The sequence below is a fragment of the Monodon monoceros genome, unplaced genomic scaffold (genome assembly GCF_005190385.1).
Source record: "Monodon monoceros isolate NGI ecotype Baffin Bay Population unplaced genomic scaffold, NGI_Narwhal_1 Super_Scaffold_5, whole genome shotgun sequence".
NCBI classification, from domain to species: Eukaryota; Metazoa; Chordata; class Mammalia; order Artiodactyla; family Monodontidae; genus Monodon; species Monodon monoceros.
The window spans coordinates 62,580,424-62,600,850 of NW_021703782.1; the positions used below are offsets into that span (position 1 = coordinate 62,580,424).

The 20,427-nt window shown below is 34.7% G+C and overlaps 1 protein-coding gene across 4 annotated transcripts in view; it reads left to right on the forward strand.

Moving 5' to 3' along the window:
• The first annotated feature begins 2,674 nt into the window (after nt 1-2,674).
• Nucleotides 2,675-20,427, forward strand: part of LOC114884581 (COBW domain-containing protein 1) — a 45,928-nt gene continuing 28,175 nt past the window's right edge. For all 4 annotated transcript variants that reach the window (XR_003790864.1, XM_029203625.1, XM_029203624.1 and 1 more), the window contains exons 1-6: nt 2,675-3,677; nt 7,400-7,486; nt 9,335-9,431; nt 10,567-10,658; nt 16,716-16,775; nt 17,965-18,002. Coding sequence is in view for 3 of the 4 variants with exons in the window: in XM_029203625.1 (XP_029059458.1) it covers nt 3,521-3,677; nt 7,400-7,486; nt 9,335-9,431; nt 10,567-10,658; nt 16,716-16,775; nt 17,965-18,002 (531 nt within the window). In the remaining variant the exon portion in view is untranslated. The remainder of the gene's footprint in view (nt 3,678-7,399; nt 7,487-9,334; nt 9,432-10,566; nt 10,659-16,715; nt 16,776-17,964; nt 18,003-20,427) is intronic.

The window sequence follows — 20,427 nt, forward strand, 5'->3', positions numbered from 1 at the left end:
CTTAACAAGGCAGTGCATTATTAGATCAGTAGTTGGCCAACTATGGCTTGCTGCTTCTTTCTGTACAGCCTGCAAGCTCAGAATGATTTTTATATTTTTTGTAGGTTGAAAAAAATTAAAAGAATAATATTTCATGACATGAAAATTATATGAGGCTCAAATTTCAAAACGTGTGGACATTTGTTTTCTCTCTTACGAGTACCTACATAAAATCCTTGAATTTTCCTGTTGACTAAAGTACTTACTGCCTGGCCCTTTACAGAAAAAGTTTGCAGATCTCTGGTTTAGAAGTGCATGGGACTTAGTGTCAGGAAGATCTGCATTGAGCTGCAGGGCTGAATTTACTGAATGTACAACTTTGAGCAAGATATCTAACTTTTCTAAGCCTCAGTTTCCTTGCTTATAAATGGGTATACAAATAATATTTCTCTTGCAGAGTTAAATGAGATAATGCATTTAATATGTTCAACATAATGCCTATCACTTAGTAAGGGATCCACACATTATTATTATTGTTATCATTTTACCCTAAAGCAACTGTGATTAAATAAAATGCAAAAATGAGGAAATTTTAAAGTTACATTGGAATAGATTGTAATAGATTGCAGAATAGAATAGAAGAGATTGTGATAGATTCTACAATATTATACTTAGGACATTTAAAAACTTACTTTAAAAGGCATTTTGGATTAAATAAAAACAACAACAACAACGTCTCACTCAGAATAGAATGGATAAAATTGGTGTCCTGTGTTAAGATAGAAGTAAAAACGGTCATACTCAGACATGCAAGAAGAGCTGAGATTGAAAGCCATATAACTAAATAAATCAAATCCCTCACCTCTTCAGACACGTGCTTCCTAAATTCTGTCCAGTTACTAGAGTCAGAAAAGAAAATGGTAGAACTCCATAGAATTCATGGATAGACATCTTGCTGAAGAATACTATGGAAAAAGACTAAAGGAAAAATTTTAAGCTCTAATCTTTATACTCATACCTAGGTATGTCTCAATTGGGAAATTACCACAAATGATAACTCTACTCAGAAGGCCAGAACTTGAAACTGCTGGAGGCAAGACCTGAAGGCAGTGCTTCTATGCAAATGCACACTGTCACCACCACATTTTGATGCACAGAGGAGACTCTTTTATTTTATTTTTTTAAAAATTTTTATTTATTTTATTTATTTATCTTAGTTCCCTGATCAGGGATTGAACCTGGGACCCCTGCAGTGGAAGCTTGGAGTCTTAACCACTGGACCACCAGGGAACTCCTGGGAGGCTTTTTTAAATAGCAGCTCTTTTGGGATAAAATTCACATATGGTACAATACACCTATTTAAAGTGTACAATTGAGTGCTTTTTAGTGTGTTCAGAGAGTTGTGCTACCATGACCAACAGTCAGTTTTAGAACATTTTCGTCACCCCCCAAATGTACCCATTTACAGTCACTCTTCAGTCCCCTAGTCCCTGATAATAAATAATCTACTTTGTTTCTATAGATCGGCCTATTCTGGACATTTCATGTAAATGGAATCATACAATATGTGGTGTTCTGTGAATGCCTTCTTTCACTCAGCATAATGCTTTTGAGGTTCATTCATCTTGTAGCAGGTATCAGTACTCTATTTCTGTTTATTGTGAGATACTTTTCCATTATACCATATTTTGTTCATCCATACATCAGCTGATGGACATTTGGGGTGCCTTTAACTTTTGACCACTGTATAAAACTCTTTTTGCTCCTGACTAAGGCTACACACTGTTACAGCAGTACTTGTCCATCCTCTTGACTGAGCTGCTAAAGGGCACACGTTGTTCCTGGTGAGAGATAAGAGATGTTAGTATAATGTTCAGCCAGAGTCATGTAAGGGAATCTGCAAGAACTTGCCTGACAAGTATGTAAGAGAAGGAAGTCACAGCTGTAACAGCTTCTGTTCAGGCAGTAATGCTGAAGCGTCACTCAATGCTGTTCATAAGAGCAAAACCTGAAAATGATTGACAGGAAATGGATAAATAAGTTGCTGCAGAGTCATATAACGATAAAATACAACAGTGGAGTTGGAAAACTAGCTAACCCTAGGAGATTATATATTGTACGATACTCTTTTTATGAAATTCAAAGACAAGCAAAATTAAACATCATATTGTCTAAGTACATATATAAGTGATAGAACTAAAAAGAAAAGAGGAAGTAAGTCACCTATGATCAACCACTATGAGAGTGCTTACTATCTCAGAGGAGAGGCAGAGGGTTGGAATAGGAGACAGCCACATGAATAGGTGTAACTTATTGGTAATGTTCTTGGGTTAGAGGTGAGGTCAGAGGAGTTCATTGTAAATATACATAAATATATATGTAAATATAAAGGAGAACTACCGTAGACTAAAAAAAGTGCACAAACGAAAAGTTGAGAATTATGTTTTATTCATGAGGAATTAAGCCCGGGAGCAGCCTCTCAGATAGCTCTAAGGGACTGTTCCGAAGATGTAAGGGAGGAGCCAGGATCTAGGAGTTTTTGCAAAACAAAGAAAAAAACAAACCAAAAAACCCAAACCAGGTAGTTAGAACGTCAAAAGATTACTGTTAATTAAAGAAAACCAGACATCTCAAGTTAATGAATTTAGTGCTCTTCTATGTATGGGAAGATGAAAGAGTCTGGGCTTAATGAAATCATTCCTTTGATATGCACCTTAACTATCTAGGGCCCGTATCCTGTTTTTCTCCATCCTGAGTCCCCTCAGGGTGCACTGTTGGTTTGGCTGCAGAGGCTAATGGCTTGATGGCTGCAACAGCCTTTGTTTACTGATATGGCAGGTGACATTCTTTGTCCAGACTATCCATGGATTATTGATGAGAGTGTCATGCACTAAAGAATATAATAAATGAACTCAGGGTACCTGAGTCCAAATAAAAAAATGAGAAGACAAAATAAATAAAAATAATGCATGTGCGTAGTAAAAATTTGGATATACATGTAAAATCTGCAATTATAAAAAGAAAAAAGTTTCACTAGTTCAGGCAGAAAAATTACAATTACCTTTGCAGTGTTAACAGCTTCCCATTCTTTCTCCTATGAATTAAAAAAAAAATTTAATGATACTAAGAAATGTCAAGTTGATAAAGCCTATTCCTCATGAGAGCTGCTTAGGACAGGCTACTCACTCCAGGTTCCAACCACCCGTGACTCAACTGTACCATCAACCAGCCATTAGCTTTTAAGGATAAAGGCGCACACAGAGACGACGTCAGGTCTGGGCCCAACAAGTCCGCCTCGCTCGGGTGCGGTTCAGAGAACGCGCCCCAGGGACCTGCCCAGTTCCCCTGGGGGCGTGTCTAAGAGGGGAGGCGGTCCTCAGCCGGAGACCAGGTGATAACCGTCGGCGGCATCAGGAGGCGCCACGCGTCGCGGCATGATGACGTCAAGCATGCGCCGCGCGCTTACCATGCGCAGCTGCGGGCCGGCGTCTTGATTCCAGGTGTTTCTCTTAGGTAGAGGTGTGCTGTGCTGTTTGCCAGGATGTTTCATGCTATTGGCTCTGCGGATGGGGAAGAGGAGCAGGCGGAGGAGGATTGTCCTGAATTGGTCCCCATTAAGACGAAGCAAAGAGGGGAGAAGGAGGAAACGTCTCGTCCCGGCGCTAAGATCCCAGTCACAATTATCACCGGGTATTTAGGTAACTAGTAGTCCCGGTCAGAAAATGCAGTGAACGCTGTTGTCCTGTGAGTTTGAGGCTGACGGTACCTGTTCTCCTTAGGCATCGGGGCCTTCTGGCCGACAGCAAGTGTCTCTGAGGTGGGGGCTGGGTCACTTGCTCTCCGACTGGGTTGCTTTTCATCTCAGAGGTTATGCTCAGACCCCTCTAAGTTAGGGTCACATTTATCAAGTGAGATTGAAAATTAGCCTCGCCTCGCATTTTTGAAACTAGTTCTGGCTTTGCAGTGTGAAGCACGGACCCACCCCTCATTATGCATGTGACCTCTAACAAGTTACCTTGTATTTCTAAAGTTCACCTGCCTCACTTGAAAACGGAAATAGTTCCAGTCAGCTGTCTGACTTTGCTTTTCTCTTCTGCTTAGTGGGGCAAGAAATACCTACCGTATAACTCTGTTCCAATTAAAGTATGACCTTTCTGAAAATGCCCGACACCGGAGGACCATTCCTCAGTATATTTCTCTTCCTCATGAGCCAGTCTCTTCCAGCCTTTCGTGTAAAGTACTCCTATCTCAAACTTTTTTTTTTTGAGGTCTGTTTGTAAAGTACTGTAGGAGAAAGAGTAAGAATAAAATTACTGTGCCCTCAAAGGCTATATTTCTCAAAGTGAGGACTTTCAGGAGTTCATGGGATCACTTGAATTCATAGCTTTATAAACATAGTACAATTTCCTGAAGGACAGTTTATGCCCTTACACTAGAGGTACTTTACTGGCAAAGTTTGAGAAGTATTATTTTAAAACTTTACAGTTAACTAGAAGGGCTAGAATAAATACCATATTAAAAGTGTGGAAAAAGTTAAGAAATGTAGATAAAGTGAAACGATCTGGGGAAAATAGTACCACTTCTAGATGCTGCTGCAGACAAGTACAAACTTGGTGCACCTGAGGGCCTTTTATATAAAAATAGGAATTAAATCACTGGCACTTCTCTTTTGTTGCTTTGTAGACTAAGTTTATTTTCATTTTTACTCAGGATTAATTTTATAAAGGAGTTTATTTATTAATAAAGGAATTTCCCACTGTTATTCAGAGGCTGCTCTACTGCGAAGTTGAGCAGATTTCTTTTCTGAAACAGTATAGTTTAGACTTGCCCTCCTGTCTTTCCCCATTTTGCTCACTGGTAGATCAGAAGAGCATTGGAGATAATGGTCTGAAGCTTAGGAGTGAGGACTAATGCCAGCAACTTTGTTGCTGAATCTAGGGGATAGTTTCCTTACTTATTCTTGACCATTTTCTCTTTCTTGAACTCTTGTTCCCTTGGTTTCCATCACATTTTTCATCAGATTTTCCACCTACTTCTCTGGCTTCTCCTTTAAAGTTTATTTTTTCCCCTCTCTGTCCATCCTTTTAACTTCATACCCAGCTGGTTTCTATTTTGATGTCCCACAGACATGTCAAACTCAGCATGTCTAAAACTTCATGTTACCATCCCATCATGAATGATGGTTGCTTCTGTGAGCCCAACCATCTGGAATATTCTAAAAGCTTCCTAACTGGTCTTGAGTCATGCTGCCCTTTAATATATTCTCTGTATTTGAGCCTTAATGATCTTTATGAATGTCAATCAATTTTGTCACACCCTTCAGTGGTTTCTATTTGGGTTAAAGTTCAAATTCCTTAACATGAATTACAAGAGCTTTACAATCTGGTTCTTGACCACCTCTTTAGCCTGCGAAACTGTGGCCCAGCCACACTGAACGACTTTTACTTCTACAATGTGCCAAGTGTCTTGGCCCCAGGAATACTTTCTTCTGTTAGTCCTCTGGCTAGATGTCCCTCTTAGGTGCTCCCTGACATCTTGTATATCTATTGAAGGTGTCATCCCATGACATAATTGCTTCTTTATTGCTCTGAATTCCCCTCCTTCTCCCACTTCCTTTAATGTTTCTAAGCTTCCTGAAGGTAGAGAGAGTTTGTCTGTGTCTTGTGCACTTTTCACCAAGGCTCAGTATAAAATCTGGTCCATAGGAGACTTTTGAGTGACGGAACTGTGTCTTAAGGTCTTTTGCTTCATAATATGGTTAATTATGAAGCTGTAGTAATTCTGTTAGGTCTCCTACATCCACCCCTTCCTTTCCATTTTCACTGCCACTGCTTAGTGCAGCACTCATGCTCAGGGCACCTGTCTCACACTTGGACTGGTTTTAAGAATTTTCTCATTGCCCTGTGTCCTTAAGGTCTGTCCCTTCCATTCTAAATGTCAACCTTTAGTGATACTGAGCTTCCTAAAGCCCGCTAAATACAAGCCTTCCATCCCTTTGATAGCTTTATACGAATGTGACCCAAAAAAGTTGAAGATATTAATACCCTATTACTCAGGAAATCCCTCCTAGTTTTACCCTAGAAATCTTGTAAATGTACTTCAGAAGATGTGTACAAGCTTACCTGTAAAAGTTCTTAGCACCATTATTTGTAATAGCAAGACACTAGAAACAACCCAAATGCGCACCAGCAGAAAAATAGGTAAATAAATGACATATTTATACAGTTGAACTGCACTAGTATGTGCATGCAGTTAGGGTTTTTTTGTTTGTTTGTTTGTTTTCCCCTGCATGGACTTTGGTATGTATGGTTCACAAGACAAGTTTTTCTTCTGCTTGAGCTGAATGTATTAGGTGTAATATGCCACCTACTGGATGGAGTTAGCATAGCTTTATGAACTTTTCTTTCCTAATACTGATTATTGTGTCTTTTGTTAACATTTCCTAGATCCATTCTCCATTTTGTGTGTGTGTGTGTGTAATCAATTTTATAGATTGCTTTAAGCATACTAAAAGTAGCCATATAGATATTCTGAATTTGTGTCTGGTTAATGGTGAATGTTAAAATAAAAGAAAGGTCTTTATGTGTAAATTCTGGGGAAGTAAACCGTATATTCTTGACTAAGAAACATTGTCATCGTGTGAAGGGATTTAAATATTTTATGTTTTATAAACTACACAAATACTTTATTCCTTAGGAGCCCTTACTTCAATAATTCCTTATTTAATAGAAAATTTAGATGCCCTTACATTAATTGTGTAAGTTATATAGAAGGTATATTTTTTTGTCATATGAGGTCAAAGAAATCTATGTGACGCACCTTGTTGGAGTATTTGTAAATATTTATAAAATTTTATGTTAGCATAAAGCATTTTTAATAGCTTTCAAAGGATACTTTAATCTTTTCCTCTAGAATCTTCTTTTACCATTGTTAAATAATATTTGAATAGCATGCAAATTTTAAAGAGTGTTAGGACTCTTTATATCTTTTTTTTTAAGACTTTATTAATTTATTTTGGCTGCATCGGGTCTTAGTTGTGGCATGTGGGATCTTTGTTGAGGCACGCGGGATCTTTCTTTGCAGTGCATGGGCTCTTCGTTGCAGTGCTCGGGCTTCTCTCTAGTTGTGGTGTGCGGGTTTTCTCTCTCTGGTTGTGGCACGCGGCCTCCAGGGCGCGTGGCCTCTGTAGTTTGCAGCACGCAGGCTCTCTAGTTGAGGCCCGCAAGCTCAGTAGTTGTGGCACTCGGGCTTAGTTGCCCCGCGGCATATGGGTCAGTTCCCTGACCAGGGATCAAACCTGCGTCCCCTGCATTGTAAGGCAGATTCTTTACCACTGGTCTACCAGGGAAGTCCCTTTATATCTTTTTTTGTGTCTCTAAAATTAGTCTTTGAATTTTGTTATTTAAAACATATTTTATAGGTGCTGGGAAGACAACACTTCTGAACTATATTCTGACAGAGCAACATAGTAAAAGAATAGCAGTGATTTTAAATGAATTCGGGGAAGGTAAGTAAAGTTCAGTAAATGCCATGCTGCAAGAATTTATTGGACAGTTAATTCAACTGGTGAATTGATATTCCATATTTTAAAATGAAAAGGCGAGACATGATAATGTGAACACATTGCTGTAGATAGTTTTGGAAAAATTAGATTCATTTATGTTAAGCTTTATTTTGTATGGATTCGAGATACTGAAATAAGATAATTTCTTTAAAATTTTATTTTGTTTAACTTTAGAATTCATACCAACAGAATTAAATTAGATTTTTGCATAAAATAAATATCTCCAGAAATAAAAATCTAAGGATATGAAAGAACATCTTTCAGGAAGATTTTTGTACCAACTAGGAAGGTCCTTTTGTACTGACTGTATTGTATAATTACAACTTTTGAAATATATTTGAAAATGCTTCAGGCTTATAAGTTTATCTTGTTGAACGTTTATTATTCTGTAAAACAGTTAAAACAGAAGATTTAAAAAATAAGTTAAACATGTGGTCTCCATCCTCAAGCAACTTCCTTTATCTGTGAAAATGTGTATATTTAACATTCCAGTTTTTTTGTCTTTAATATTGAACTGTGTTTAAAAAAAATGTATACAGCAGTGTTAGACACAATTCTCTGATTTCTTTTATAAGCTTTTCTTCTCAAGTGTGAATTTTAATAAATCTCATGTTTAGCCAAAAAATATAACTTCAGTTAGGGTATTTCTTAAATTATACTTTTTTTCAGTTACAAATTGGTAAAGGAGCTAGGATTATTAACAGGATAGGAGGCCTGTTAGTTGAACTTTATTTCTGGTTTTAGTAAACTGAAGATAGTTTCAGTAAACTAAAGAGTCTTGTTAGACAAAAATAAAAATCCTAAGATTTTTTTAATCATAGTTTTTAATTCTAACTTCTTATTAACTGATCTTCTGTTGGACACTGATTACATTTATTATTATTTCTTACTATCTTTCTTCACTCTTTCTGGACCTTTTTCACAACTTTGTCCTTTACAGCATTTGTAATACTTTCCTTTTCATTTTATTAACGTTCTCTACACCCTGAATTCTGTAGCAGCCCCTTTCAAAACTCTTTATCATTGCCTAACTGAAGTATAAACAAAAAATATATGTGAAAAATTATTCAGGTTTTTGTTGTTGTTGTTGGTCATTTGCTTTACTGGATATTTAGAACTCTTTCCTGGCTTGGGTATGTTTCTTTACTGGAGGAAAAGTAAGACTTTTAAATAATTCTTATTTGATAACAAGCATCTCAGGCTCTCAAATATACTTTATCCTTTCTCAAGTAAGCATTGCTAGGAAACGTATGTGTATTTGATTAAAATTTAATTTTTAAGTGAGCACATTGGTACCCTGGCCAAGCAAAATTTCCTCAAAATGAACTAAGGGTATAACTCATATGGGGAATACTGAACAGTCTGTCTAGTAGACACAGAAACAATTTAGAGGAAGAATGAAAAGAAAACATAGGTAAGAGATTGAAGGGCATATAAAAACCAATATATAAACATACTGGTCTATCTAGAGAGTTGGCCATGGACAAGAAAGAACACCTTTAAAATAGCTACTTTATTAGGAAATGGGAGCAGGCTAGTAAGAGGCCTAAAGAGGAAGTAGATTTTACATTTGCCTCTTTAGGGGTTTAAATTCTCTAAAAGAAAGAAAAGCTAAAATAATCTAGAGTAGTATAGTTTAAAATATTGAGGCAGCCTGAATAGAATGAAAGAATAAAAGTTACGAAATGTATTGTCTGCTTTGAAATCTGCTCCATTATTGAGTATATTCGTCTTTGTTTTTGGTTGACTAGTGGACATAATCTAAAGAGTGCTTCTTGTTAATCATTCTAGGAAGTGCATTGGAGAAATCCTTAGCTGTCAGCCAAGGTGGAGAACTCTACGAAGAATGGCTGGAACTTAGAAACGGTTGCCTCTGCTGTTCCGTAAAGTGAGGAATGTTTTTATTGTGTGCTTGTTGGCTTCTGGAAATGTTTATTGGTTATATTTCTAGCTTTGATTTCCTTATGTAAATTAACTGAAGCTACATAATCTTCTTCACTGTATTTTCAAGTAAACGACTTATTAGTATGCATTTTCTTAAAGCATTTCTTGATGCCTTGTTTTTCTATCTGCTCTAATGCTGTGGTCCTTTTATTGAGTTTTTTGTTGTTGTTTTTGATGTCAGGGTTTAATTAATAATCCCTGTGATGAATGAAAGTCTCATTTAATGTGTAAAAAATGATTCTGAATTTAATAAGTCATTGGTCTTATTTCCAAGAATTCAACCTCTAAAAACAAAAATAAATGACCATGAAAAAAGAGAAAAACCTCACATCCTGTTCCACCAGTTATAGTTGTTTCCAAGGACAGTGTTTTATTCACCAATATAACAGCTCTTAGAAAAGGAGTTGACACATAGTAGTCACTCAAATGTTTGTTGAGCAAATTAGGAAAATTAATACCCATATGGTTGATTTTGTATATTCTAGTGAATTAAATTTCTTCTACATCATTTACTATCTTAGGTGTTTGAGTCAAGTGTATTAACAAGGCTAAAACTTAACAGATTTTCTTAGACAATTAAAATTAAATATTTTCTTGCACTTTTGATATTATTAAGAAAAAAAGGAAATTAAAGCCTGCTACTCTAATTCAGAACAGAATTGAAAGGTATTTAATTATAGTGTCCCTTTAGCTGTTGTATTAAGCTACTGTAATTCCTAAATTTTGTCGTTTTCTGTATGGATTTTTTTCTTTCATAAAGCTATAAAAATAACAGGTTCTGACTTACTTTAGTCAGGTATATTAAAATTTCCTCTGCTTTTAATTTTAATAAAATTAAAGTATTAACTCATCAAGTATCTGACTTCTTGTTACCTGTCAGCATATATGCATCCATTTCCCTCCCCTCGCCCAAACTGGTAAATACTGGATGGACATGTTAGAAGCTTGGGACTGAGGTAAATTTCCACATGCCTAAAGAGATCTTTATCCCTGGTTGCTAAATATATTTTTAAATGTTTGTGATGATCACTTTAAAATATTCAGGCAATCAATGTATATCATGTTTTGGCATTCTCCAGGGACAGTGGCCTTAAAGCTATTGAGAATTTGATGCAGAAGAAAGGGAAATTTGATTACATACTGTTAGAGACCACTGGATTAGCAGATCCTGGTAAGAAATGTCATTATTAATAACCAGAATATACTTCTTAAACATTTAAAAATAAATGGACTAGAGGAATATCTAAAATGAGTATTAAAGCTTTACTCTAGATTAAAAATTTGTTATTTTGCTTTAAAGGAGAAAAAATACTGAGTTGTCATGTTTCTTTGGCAGATGAATGATGATCAAAGTGTTTGGTAATTTTAACATGCTAATAAAATTTGAAGTTCTATCGATTAATTTAGGGTTATTGGCATGAACAAAAGTTGTTAAAAATATTAGGAAAATCTAATAAAATGTAGGGAAAAAGGAGACATTCTACCTCTAGTATATATTTGGTTGGTTCTGCTCTACAGAGATCTTAATTCTGATTGCTTTTTTTTTTTTTTTTTTTTTCTGTACGTGGGCCTCTCACTGTCGTGGCCTCTCCCGTTGCGGAGCACAGGCTCCGCACGCGCAGGCTCAGTGGCCATGGCTTACGGGCCCAGCCGCTCTGCAGCATGTGGGATCTTCCCGGACCGGGGCACGAACCCGTGTCCCCTGCATTGGCAGGCGGACTCTCAACCACTGCACCACCAGGGAAGCCCCTGATTGCTTTTTAATCCAGTTTTCATAGAGGGTCATTTAGAGATATCTAAGGACTTTTGGAGTTAAATCCCAGAAATACTTATTCCCTTTAAATTAATTGTTAGCATTTTGTTTTTCTACTATTAAACTTGAAATAATTTTATTTGTAAATATTGTCATAAGGTAGAGAGTTAAATCAAGCCTTTTTTTCTGGTGTGCAATTAATAATGATTATGAAATTTTTACCTCTGAATGGAATTACATCCAAACTTCCCTGTTGAAAGCTACACAAAGTCTACCTGTTTCTAACAATGGGTTTCTGTTCCTTAACATCTTTATTCCAAGTATGCAGAACATTTAGTTTTGTAAGGCTGACCCATACCATTATTTGTTTTTTGATCTGGGTCTATGGCATTGCACCATAAAACCGTATTAAAGAACTGTTTGGGAATAATTTATTGAAGGGGTCATAATTGTTTAAAAGAAATATTGGAGTGTACTGAAGGTTCAAATGTAATCAGTTGTTACTTTATTTTGAAGTATTACGTAATAACATTGTCCCTATGTTTTCAGATTAGGATTGAGTTAGGCTCTTTTGGTCCTTACAGTAGGCATGAATTTTTCATACATTTTCATACATTTCCAAGAGGTCTGACTGATGATAGGACTTGGACCACTACATTGATGTTAAATATTAATTTAAATCTGGTAAGATGGGAAAGTATATTGTGTGCCTCTTTTTGAAAGAGAAAATATCAGTTTCTTTCATTGTAGCCACTGCATAGAGAAAAATTCTTGTAATTTTGAGAGTAGGTGAATTTACTAAAACACAGTGTAGCTTTTCAGAGGAAGTAAAAATTAAATAAAAATCTCAGAGAAAGCTTTTGTACAAAAAGCTTTTGTAGGTATAAACAGTTTGATGTTTCTTCTTTCTTTAGAATAATGATTTTTGTTGTTTGGGTAGAAATGAAACATTGATCATTAAAAAAAATTTAAACAGTAACTAAGAAAATACAAAGAAGAAAGTTAAAAAAAATGTTGTCCTATATCTCACTACTGTAAAATACAAGCAGGTAAATTTTATTCCAAGGATTTCTCCGTGCCAGGGCTACTTGCTGTGGTATGTTGAATGACAGCATCAGCCTCAGCTGGTAGCTTGGGAAAAATACGGATTCTTGGGCCTCATCTGAGATCTATGGAATCAGAATCTCTAAGGGTGGGACCCAGCAATCTGTTTTAATAAGCCCCCCAGGTGATTCTTACACATGCATAAGTTTGGGAAACCCCACTCCATGTGTAAATATGCAGAAGTAATTTTATAAAATAGGATCACATTCTTTGTGCTATTCTAAATAATTATTAATGTAGTTCTACTTGAACCTAAAAGAAGAGAACTTGAAAGAAGTGAAAGAATTGCTGAATGTCAGATAAATGCTTCTTCACTGTAAGAGATATGAGTTAAGGAAAAAAAATTATAAAGAACGTAAATTGGACAAGTTATTTTTTAAATTACGTGTTTAAATTTTCAGGGTAGTACCTATTGACTCTCTGGCATAAAGGATGAGGGAATTAAAACACTTCCGCCTTCTCCCATTTGGTTTTGGTTCATTGTATTCTTTGCTATGTTGTCAAGGTTTCTACATTTATATTCTGTCATACTTTGTTTAGTCCTGTTTTTAAACTGTTTTACCAGCACTATGGCTCCTCCATTCCTGAGTTGAGCAATCTCTTGATTGACTGAATTTCACGGTCAGGTAATCTTTTCAAGCTTTCAGTGCTGTATTCCTTTAGATCTCGCATACTTCATTGCTTGAGAATGCTTGTCTTTTTTTTTTTTTTATATACTTGAAGGATTACTTGGCTAGGTATAAAATTTTCGTATCACAATTTCTTTCCTTCAGAACTTTGAAAATGTTGCATTATGATTTCATAGTACTTTTGATTGGCTGGATTTCCTTGTGCAGTATTTTTCTCTTTTCATCGGGAAGGATTTGTTGAGTGCTTTATTCTTTGAGTTTCAATGCTGTTGTTTCCTTTAGTGTTTGAGAATGTCTGCCTGTGGTTTTCATTCTTGAAAAACAACTTGGCAGGAGGTAATATCCTCAGAGAACACCTTTGTTAGAACTTTGTGGTCATTTTATTATATTGGAGCAATGAATTTTACTATAGAAAAATGTGATTTTTTTCCTGCCTCCTTGAAAGTGACTTGCTTTTTCATCTAAAATGCCTGAAAAAAATTTTCTTTATTTTTAAAGTTCAGTAATATAACCAAGATACATCTAGGTGTCATTCATAATCATGTTTTCCTGGATTACAATATACTCTTTAGTCTGTAGGGTTAGTGCTTCATTTAGGGATATTTTCCTTATTTATTACCATGAAGAATTTTTCTGTCAAATTATTGGGTTCTCTTCTTTATGACACGAATTTTTCATATATTGAATTTTCTTTTGTTCTCCATATTTATTATCTTCTAATTGTTTTGATATGTCTTTTGCCTCTGCATTTACTGTAATCATCTCAAATCTTCCTTTTTGCCCGTAATTGTTTCCACCAATGTCTGTTGATGTTTTAAATGAATTAATTGATTAAGTAATGGTACATTGGCCCTAAGTTTTATTCCTTCAGCATTATAAACTACATTTTCATATTATTCTGTTTTATTTTGCTTTGGAGACTTTTTTTTAAGCTCTTTCCTTTTTTTAAAAAAATAGTTTTACTTGTTTCTTTTTCATCTTTTTAAAAAATTTTTATTTATTTATTGGCCACGTCGTGCGGGATCTTAGTTCCCTGACCAGGGATTGAACCTGGGCCACAGCAGTGAAAGCGCCAAGTCCTAACCACTGGACTGCTATGGAATTCCCTAGAGCTTGTTTTTAATTAAGATTATATTGTTTTTATCTTTCTTATTATAAAGAAGCCCTTAGGAATTTTCTTTGGTTTCTTCAATTATGTTTCCTTCCGGAACAGGTTCTTTGCCATCTGTATTCCCCATTCATTTGTTCATTTTATTCTATCCCTCCTTTTATCTGCTTTTTGCTTCTTTTAATCTGTAGTAACGTGCATAGTTTTTTCACCATGTTTATGCTTGATGTAGGAGGCTCAGAGAACTGTCTACTTAGATGTGGTGTTCATGAATTTTTTAAATACCCTACCCATGTTACCTAAACTTGTTTTTCTCTTGAGCCTTAGTTTGAAAGCTGGGTATAGCTGGGAGCGGGGATGGGGAAGCAGAGAGAAATGAAGTGATTGAGAGAGCCAGATGGGCAATATGATTTTTAGGCTCTGCTCTCCTACAATACCAAGTGTTCCCCTCCTGTATTAGCTCAAACTACTCATGAATAGATTTCCCGTACCTTTTGCAGGGACATCCTTGAGCTTCATACTTCTCTCTTCATTTTGCTCTGAGCCCTAGAAAGTGACCCCCTCCCCTGAAAGTGTGGAGATGGTTAGAAAATTTTACCCTTGAAGTTTCTTTGTTGGCTTTCTCCTGTATTGCTTATTTCTCCCTCAGTTCTACTTCTCACCATTTTGAAAGCTATTTCTGATAAATATTAGGATTTTGTAAACTACTTATCTATAACCTCTTGTTGAGTATTGGGGTAGAATTAACAACTGTCATACATCACATAGAACTTTGTGTTTTTTATTTTTACTATCATTCAGAAATTATGGCAGGAAGTTGTATATTTGGTTGCTGCTGATAAAATTTGGCTTTCAAAATTTTATTTTGTTTATTTTTATTTTTTGTTTTGTTAGGTTTTGAAGAAGGGAGATTCTATAATTTAGCTCAGGGTTTTTTAACCTTGGTACAAATGACATTTTGGGTTGAATAATTCTTTATTTTAGGAGGCCGTCTTGTGTATTGTAGGATGTTTAAGAGAATCCCTGGCTTCTACCTACTACATACCAGTAGCATTCGTGTAGTTTAGATGACCAAAAATTTCTCCAGGCATTGCCAAATATTCCCTGGGGAGAAAAATTACCCTGGGTTTAGAATCACTAATTAACTTCATTCTCTCGTCTTTACTCCCCCTGTTAAACACCTGCATCCAAATTTTAAGTAGTTCTTTCTTTTGTAGTCTGGTAAGTAAGTATTAAGCCAAAGATACACATCAGATTTAGAATAAAAGCTCTAATACACTCTTACAGTTCAACTTAATGCTAGGCAAATGTTAACTATCGGACTTACAAGCTCTCCGAATAGAAATCAATGAATTAAAAAAAAGATTTATGTACAGTGCTGGGAATTTTACTGAGTGAAAAAATTTAATACTTTTTAAAAATAATTTATTGTTTGGAGTAATGATACTCACAATAGATTTACTTTTCTCCATTAATTAAAATCATGTTGTTAGCCAAGTAAGTGAAGAAAATTCTTATTGACAATTCAGTTGTTTCCTGTTTAGAAGACTGACACTCTCCAGTTCTAAGCTAAATAATTGTCATGGTAAAGTAATTTCCTTGAAAAGGACAGGCATTGATTCAGCCCCTGTTACTCACAAATCCTATTTCAGTCAAATTGGAAAACTATTAAGTTTTTGGGAAAAAATCAATACATATCAGGAAACCATTAGATCTTGTGGCCCTTGCTATATCCTGCATGAGTAATCACTGTAAACTGCTGACAGGTATTTCATTGTTGACACAGAGTGATGCTTGGGAGACCACATCTCATCAGGGTAGGTGGACAGCTTTAGACATTGGAATGAGTTCAGTTATCCTTGTTTTTCCCCAGGACTCATCCTTTTAGACAGCTCTGTCACTAACTGGACCTGTGATGCTTTGAAAAATCAAATTCTTTCTTTACTGTCAGTTTTCTTTTTTCTTGTGTTGTGGCATACTAATCAGGGTGTGTGGTTTGGTATTGAACCAGTTTTTGTCAAAAACAAGTTTTAATTTCTTATTTAGAAATTATTTTTCCTCAGTTAAAAAAATTTCCAAATTTTATATCAGTACTAATAAATAGTGTAAGGATTTATTAGTAAGGACATAGAGTGTATAATTTCACTTTTATTCTTCTGTAAAACTTACAAGTAAATTTTTAAAAATTAAAAAAATTTTTGGACAAGTGATTTTGGATTTATCTATGTTTTGCTTTACTTTAGGGAGATAATTATTTGTGAACTGTATGATTATTATATTCAGGAGGGAGAAAATAAAAATAAGACCTGTGTGCACATAGCCATTCTGCCCAAATTATTTGATATTATTTATTGGTAAATTATTATGGCATTGGTGAAAGCTTGATATTGGGTTTGTATGTAATAAGAATTGTTTTTTTTTTTGTTTATTGAAGTAGAGAGAGGGGAAGAAATGGGTATAAAATAGTAAATGGTTCTATCACTGTAATTTCCTTAAGAAGATTGAAAACCCATATTTAATTCATATATGTGTTTGCCTGCTAATTCCATTGGGGCAAATTAACACATTATGGATAGAATTTTGTTTCCTAGTTTGAAGAAATATTTTTATTTGATGAATATTATATATTTTCAGGTGCTGTAGCTTCTATGTTTTGGGTTGATGCTGAATTAGGGGTTGATATTTATCTTGATGGTAAGTTTAGAAATGAATTTTTTAAAAAATTTTCAAGTAAAATGTTAATGTTATGGTTAAGATCATTTTTGTTTATTCATATTATACTTTTAATTCCTTGTATTGGTACTCTTTTTAAGCTTGTTTAGTTTGATGATGAAATAAGTCTTTGTTCATACTGATTCTAAAGCCCCAGACAGTAGTAGAACTAGATATCAATCATAATCTCAACTGCCAGTTTAGTGCTTCCATTAAGGTTTTCCTTTTAAAATACTATGTAGATTTTCTATATTCCCTGTTGTTTAATTTATGTGCTTAGTATATATTAGAGCTTTTTATTTTAAATAACATATATAGTATGAGGATCAAATTTCTGCTTTCATTTTCCATTAAAAATAAGAATGAAACAAAGCCCCCACCCCTTGCTCTCTTTACCATAACACTTTTGGGCAATCTTATTCGTAGACTTCATTTAAGACACATTAGAAACCTTCTGGATTAGGCAAATATGTTCCCTGCAACACCCCACACCTGATCCTTCACCTTTCTGTAGACCATATTTTTCATAGACTAAGGGGTGAACTTTAAGAATGTTTGAAGCTGGGCCTCATCATTTTGCCTTAATATATATGGAATGTAGCTGGTTAAATTCCTTCGGCGTCATCAAACTCATTCTGCTGTTGTCCTTCGAAAAAATTATTTACCATATAAATTCAGAGATTGCCAAACGAATTGATCATTTGGAAACTTAGGTACACCTCAGATAAAACAGTTGTGTGAGTTAGATTGGTGAGAGATATTCTAAGATGCCTCAGATTTGTTAAGCAATAATTTAAATAAGAAAAGTCTCGATTTTGATTATGTGAAAATAAAGATAAGCTGTCTTGTGTAATTTATCACATTCCACTTTATATTATGAAATTTGTCTCATGTTTTGGATTGTAAGCTTTTTAAAGGCCAGAGAAATCTTATTTTCCTTTTTATTTGTTTGTTTAATTTTAAATATTTGTTTTTATTATGTCCCATCTAGTGCTTTAAAATAGTGCTAGGTTCATGTTTGAAATGCATCTGCTTACTAATGGAATTGAATTAAATTGCTGTGCTGGCAAGAGAAAAAAAACAGTATTTTATTGAGTGACATTTGTGAACTGAAATAGACTAGTTTTAATTCTTAAATATAAAGATGATTAAAAGATTTATTCCTTTGTAGGTATCATAACTGTTGTGGATTCAAAATATGGATTAAATGTAAGTTGAAAGATTGCTATGAGTTACTAATTGTTAAGAGCTGGTTATATGGGGATTGATTATATTAGTTTTTCTATGTTTGTGTCTGTTTGAAATATCCTTAACAAAAATATTTTTCTACTGTAAATATAAAAGATAGTACTTTTTAAAGTGGCAGTAATATTATCAGAAACTGTGTGTCTTAAGCCAGTGAGTTACATTTTTAATTTAATATATCATATTTTGGAAGTTTAAAAAGCATGAAGAATAATAAAGGAAATACTTATGGTAAAAAAAAAAAAAAGTTTTTTTTTTAAAGTATCCTGAACAATAGATGAAATTTGTGTGTGTCTTTTAATTATTATTTTGTGTTTCTAAGTTAAATGTTTATTTTCTGCTTCTCTGGCTTGATGTGATAAAAGTTTGAAGTGTAATATTTTGTAATAAGGGTAATACAGGATAAAGTTTGGGTATGTGTAACCCCTCACTAGGATTCAGCCCCAATGTTGATAAGTTTTTCTGTTTGATAGAGGAAATTGAGCTTGATAAAGCATATGAGAGCTTATTTTTCTTGTTAAACTGCTGTCAGACACAAGCCGCAGATGATTGAGTTTTTAAAAAATATATTGCTTTCCCATATTTTGAAGTAATCAGGATTTATGCCTAGGTTTAGGGAGGAGAAACTCTCCTTTAAAAGGCATCTTGCTGTGAATGTTTTGCGACTAGCAAGGTCCTGAAATGCATTTAAATGAATTTCAGTTCACAAAATGCACTTAGTAAGATTTTAAAATGCATGTTGCCGCATAAGGTAAAGTGGTGTTTCTCAACTTTCCAAGTGAAAAATTACTAGAGGCAGAAGAGTGAAATTATCCCCCATCTCCTGACCCAGTCTGGCGATATGAATAGTGCCCAAAGTAATCATTTCTTAGAAGTTTAAATTTAATGTTTAAAAATTCATGTTCATTTTGTATTCTACCCGACAGTATATCTGAATTTCTTAATGTGAACCAGTTTGTTTTTCTTCCAAACCTTTAATTAGTATGGCAAGCTTGTCAAATGTTTACCAATACCCCTTCATTGGCCCTTCAGTTCCCTCAGGGATAGAGCACCCTAATTTGAGAAGTTTGGGAGATGATTCCTTTTTAGATTTTTAAGTCAAAATTTATTAATAGTCTTAAGAACCAAAGAAAGACCCCAGATGTTACAGTTTTTACTCAGAAATATTCCAACTGTTCTGAAATCATGATATTTCTAGCAAAATGTTTACAGAGGAAGCAAAAAAAAAAAAAAGTCAAATTCTCTACTCTGAATGTTTATTAAAGGGCATGTTTGAATCCATCTCCTATATAGATTTATTGCCAAATTTGGGATATCTTCAGGATGGATAGTAGGATCTTTTTTTTTGATAGACTTACAGTACCAGACCCAAAATCAAACTCTATGTATTTATGATTATGGGAATAATTTTATATGTATATTTGGATGTGGAAAGGAGTTAAATAGAATCTACCATGAGTGTGATAGAGGCCAAAAAAAACCCAAACCAACATTCTGAATAATGCAGACACAGCAAACGTTTAACCCCCTCCCACCTTGATAAAACATCTTAAATTATTAAATCAATATACCTACACAAAACTGACATACTGTCAGGATAATGGAAACTTTAGATTTTCTAAGTCAGGTGCCAAATAAATAACTTTTCCTTTATATAAAGGATTTGCCAACTTGTCTAATTCCTCTGGTTGCAAAGCTTGACCTCAGTAGCTGCTTGTGATTCAGAGAATTCTGAGGCAGTACAAGTAATGACACTTGGATAATGGGCAGCAATTTAAGGGTGTCATGCTTCACAGAGCCAGCCCATCAGAAGTAAAGCTGAGAAATGGTACCTTGTGGCCAGCCAGCCAAATTGAAACTGAAGTGGTAATTGATATCATGGGCTATCACTCTAATGGGATTGTCACCCATTGATCTGAAATATTCATTTTTTAATCATGGGCAAATAATTGGACAACTTCAAATGACAGCTCTCTATTCTCAGGACTTGACACCCAGGCTACTGACATTGTCCTTTTCAGTTCTACAAAAGTGACAGCATTTAATGCAATAGAATCAATGAATGAAGTTACACAGAAAAGGTCAAGTCAGAGGTTTCTTTTTGGTTCTTCTGTTATATTGCACAGGCTGTTGAAACAATTCAGTCAGAAAACAGTTTAGCTTGGAAAAGACAAGAAAATAAATAGACTGACATTATGCAATAATCTTTTCTTAAAAGCTAAAATAGTGTTAGATCTATAACCAATCCATTGGAAAGAAATAGCTGCTGCTTCTTTTTTTTAAAATGTCACTGACATCTTTGACACTAGATTTCTTTCCACTTTGGTCAACAACAGTGTTTTTTTCTTTCTTTCTTTCTTTCTTTCTTTCTTTCTTTCTTTCTTTCTTT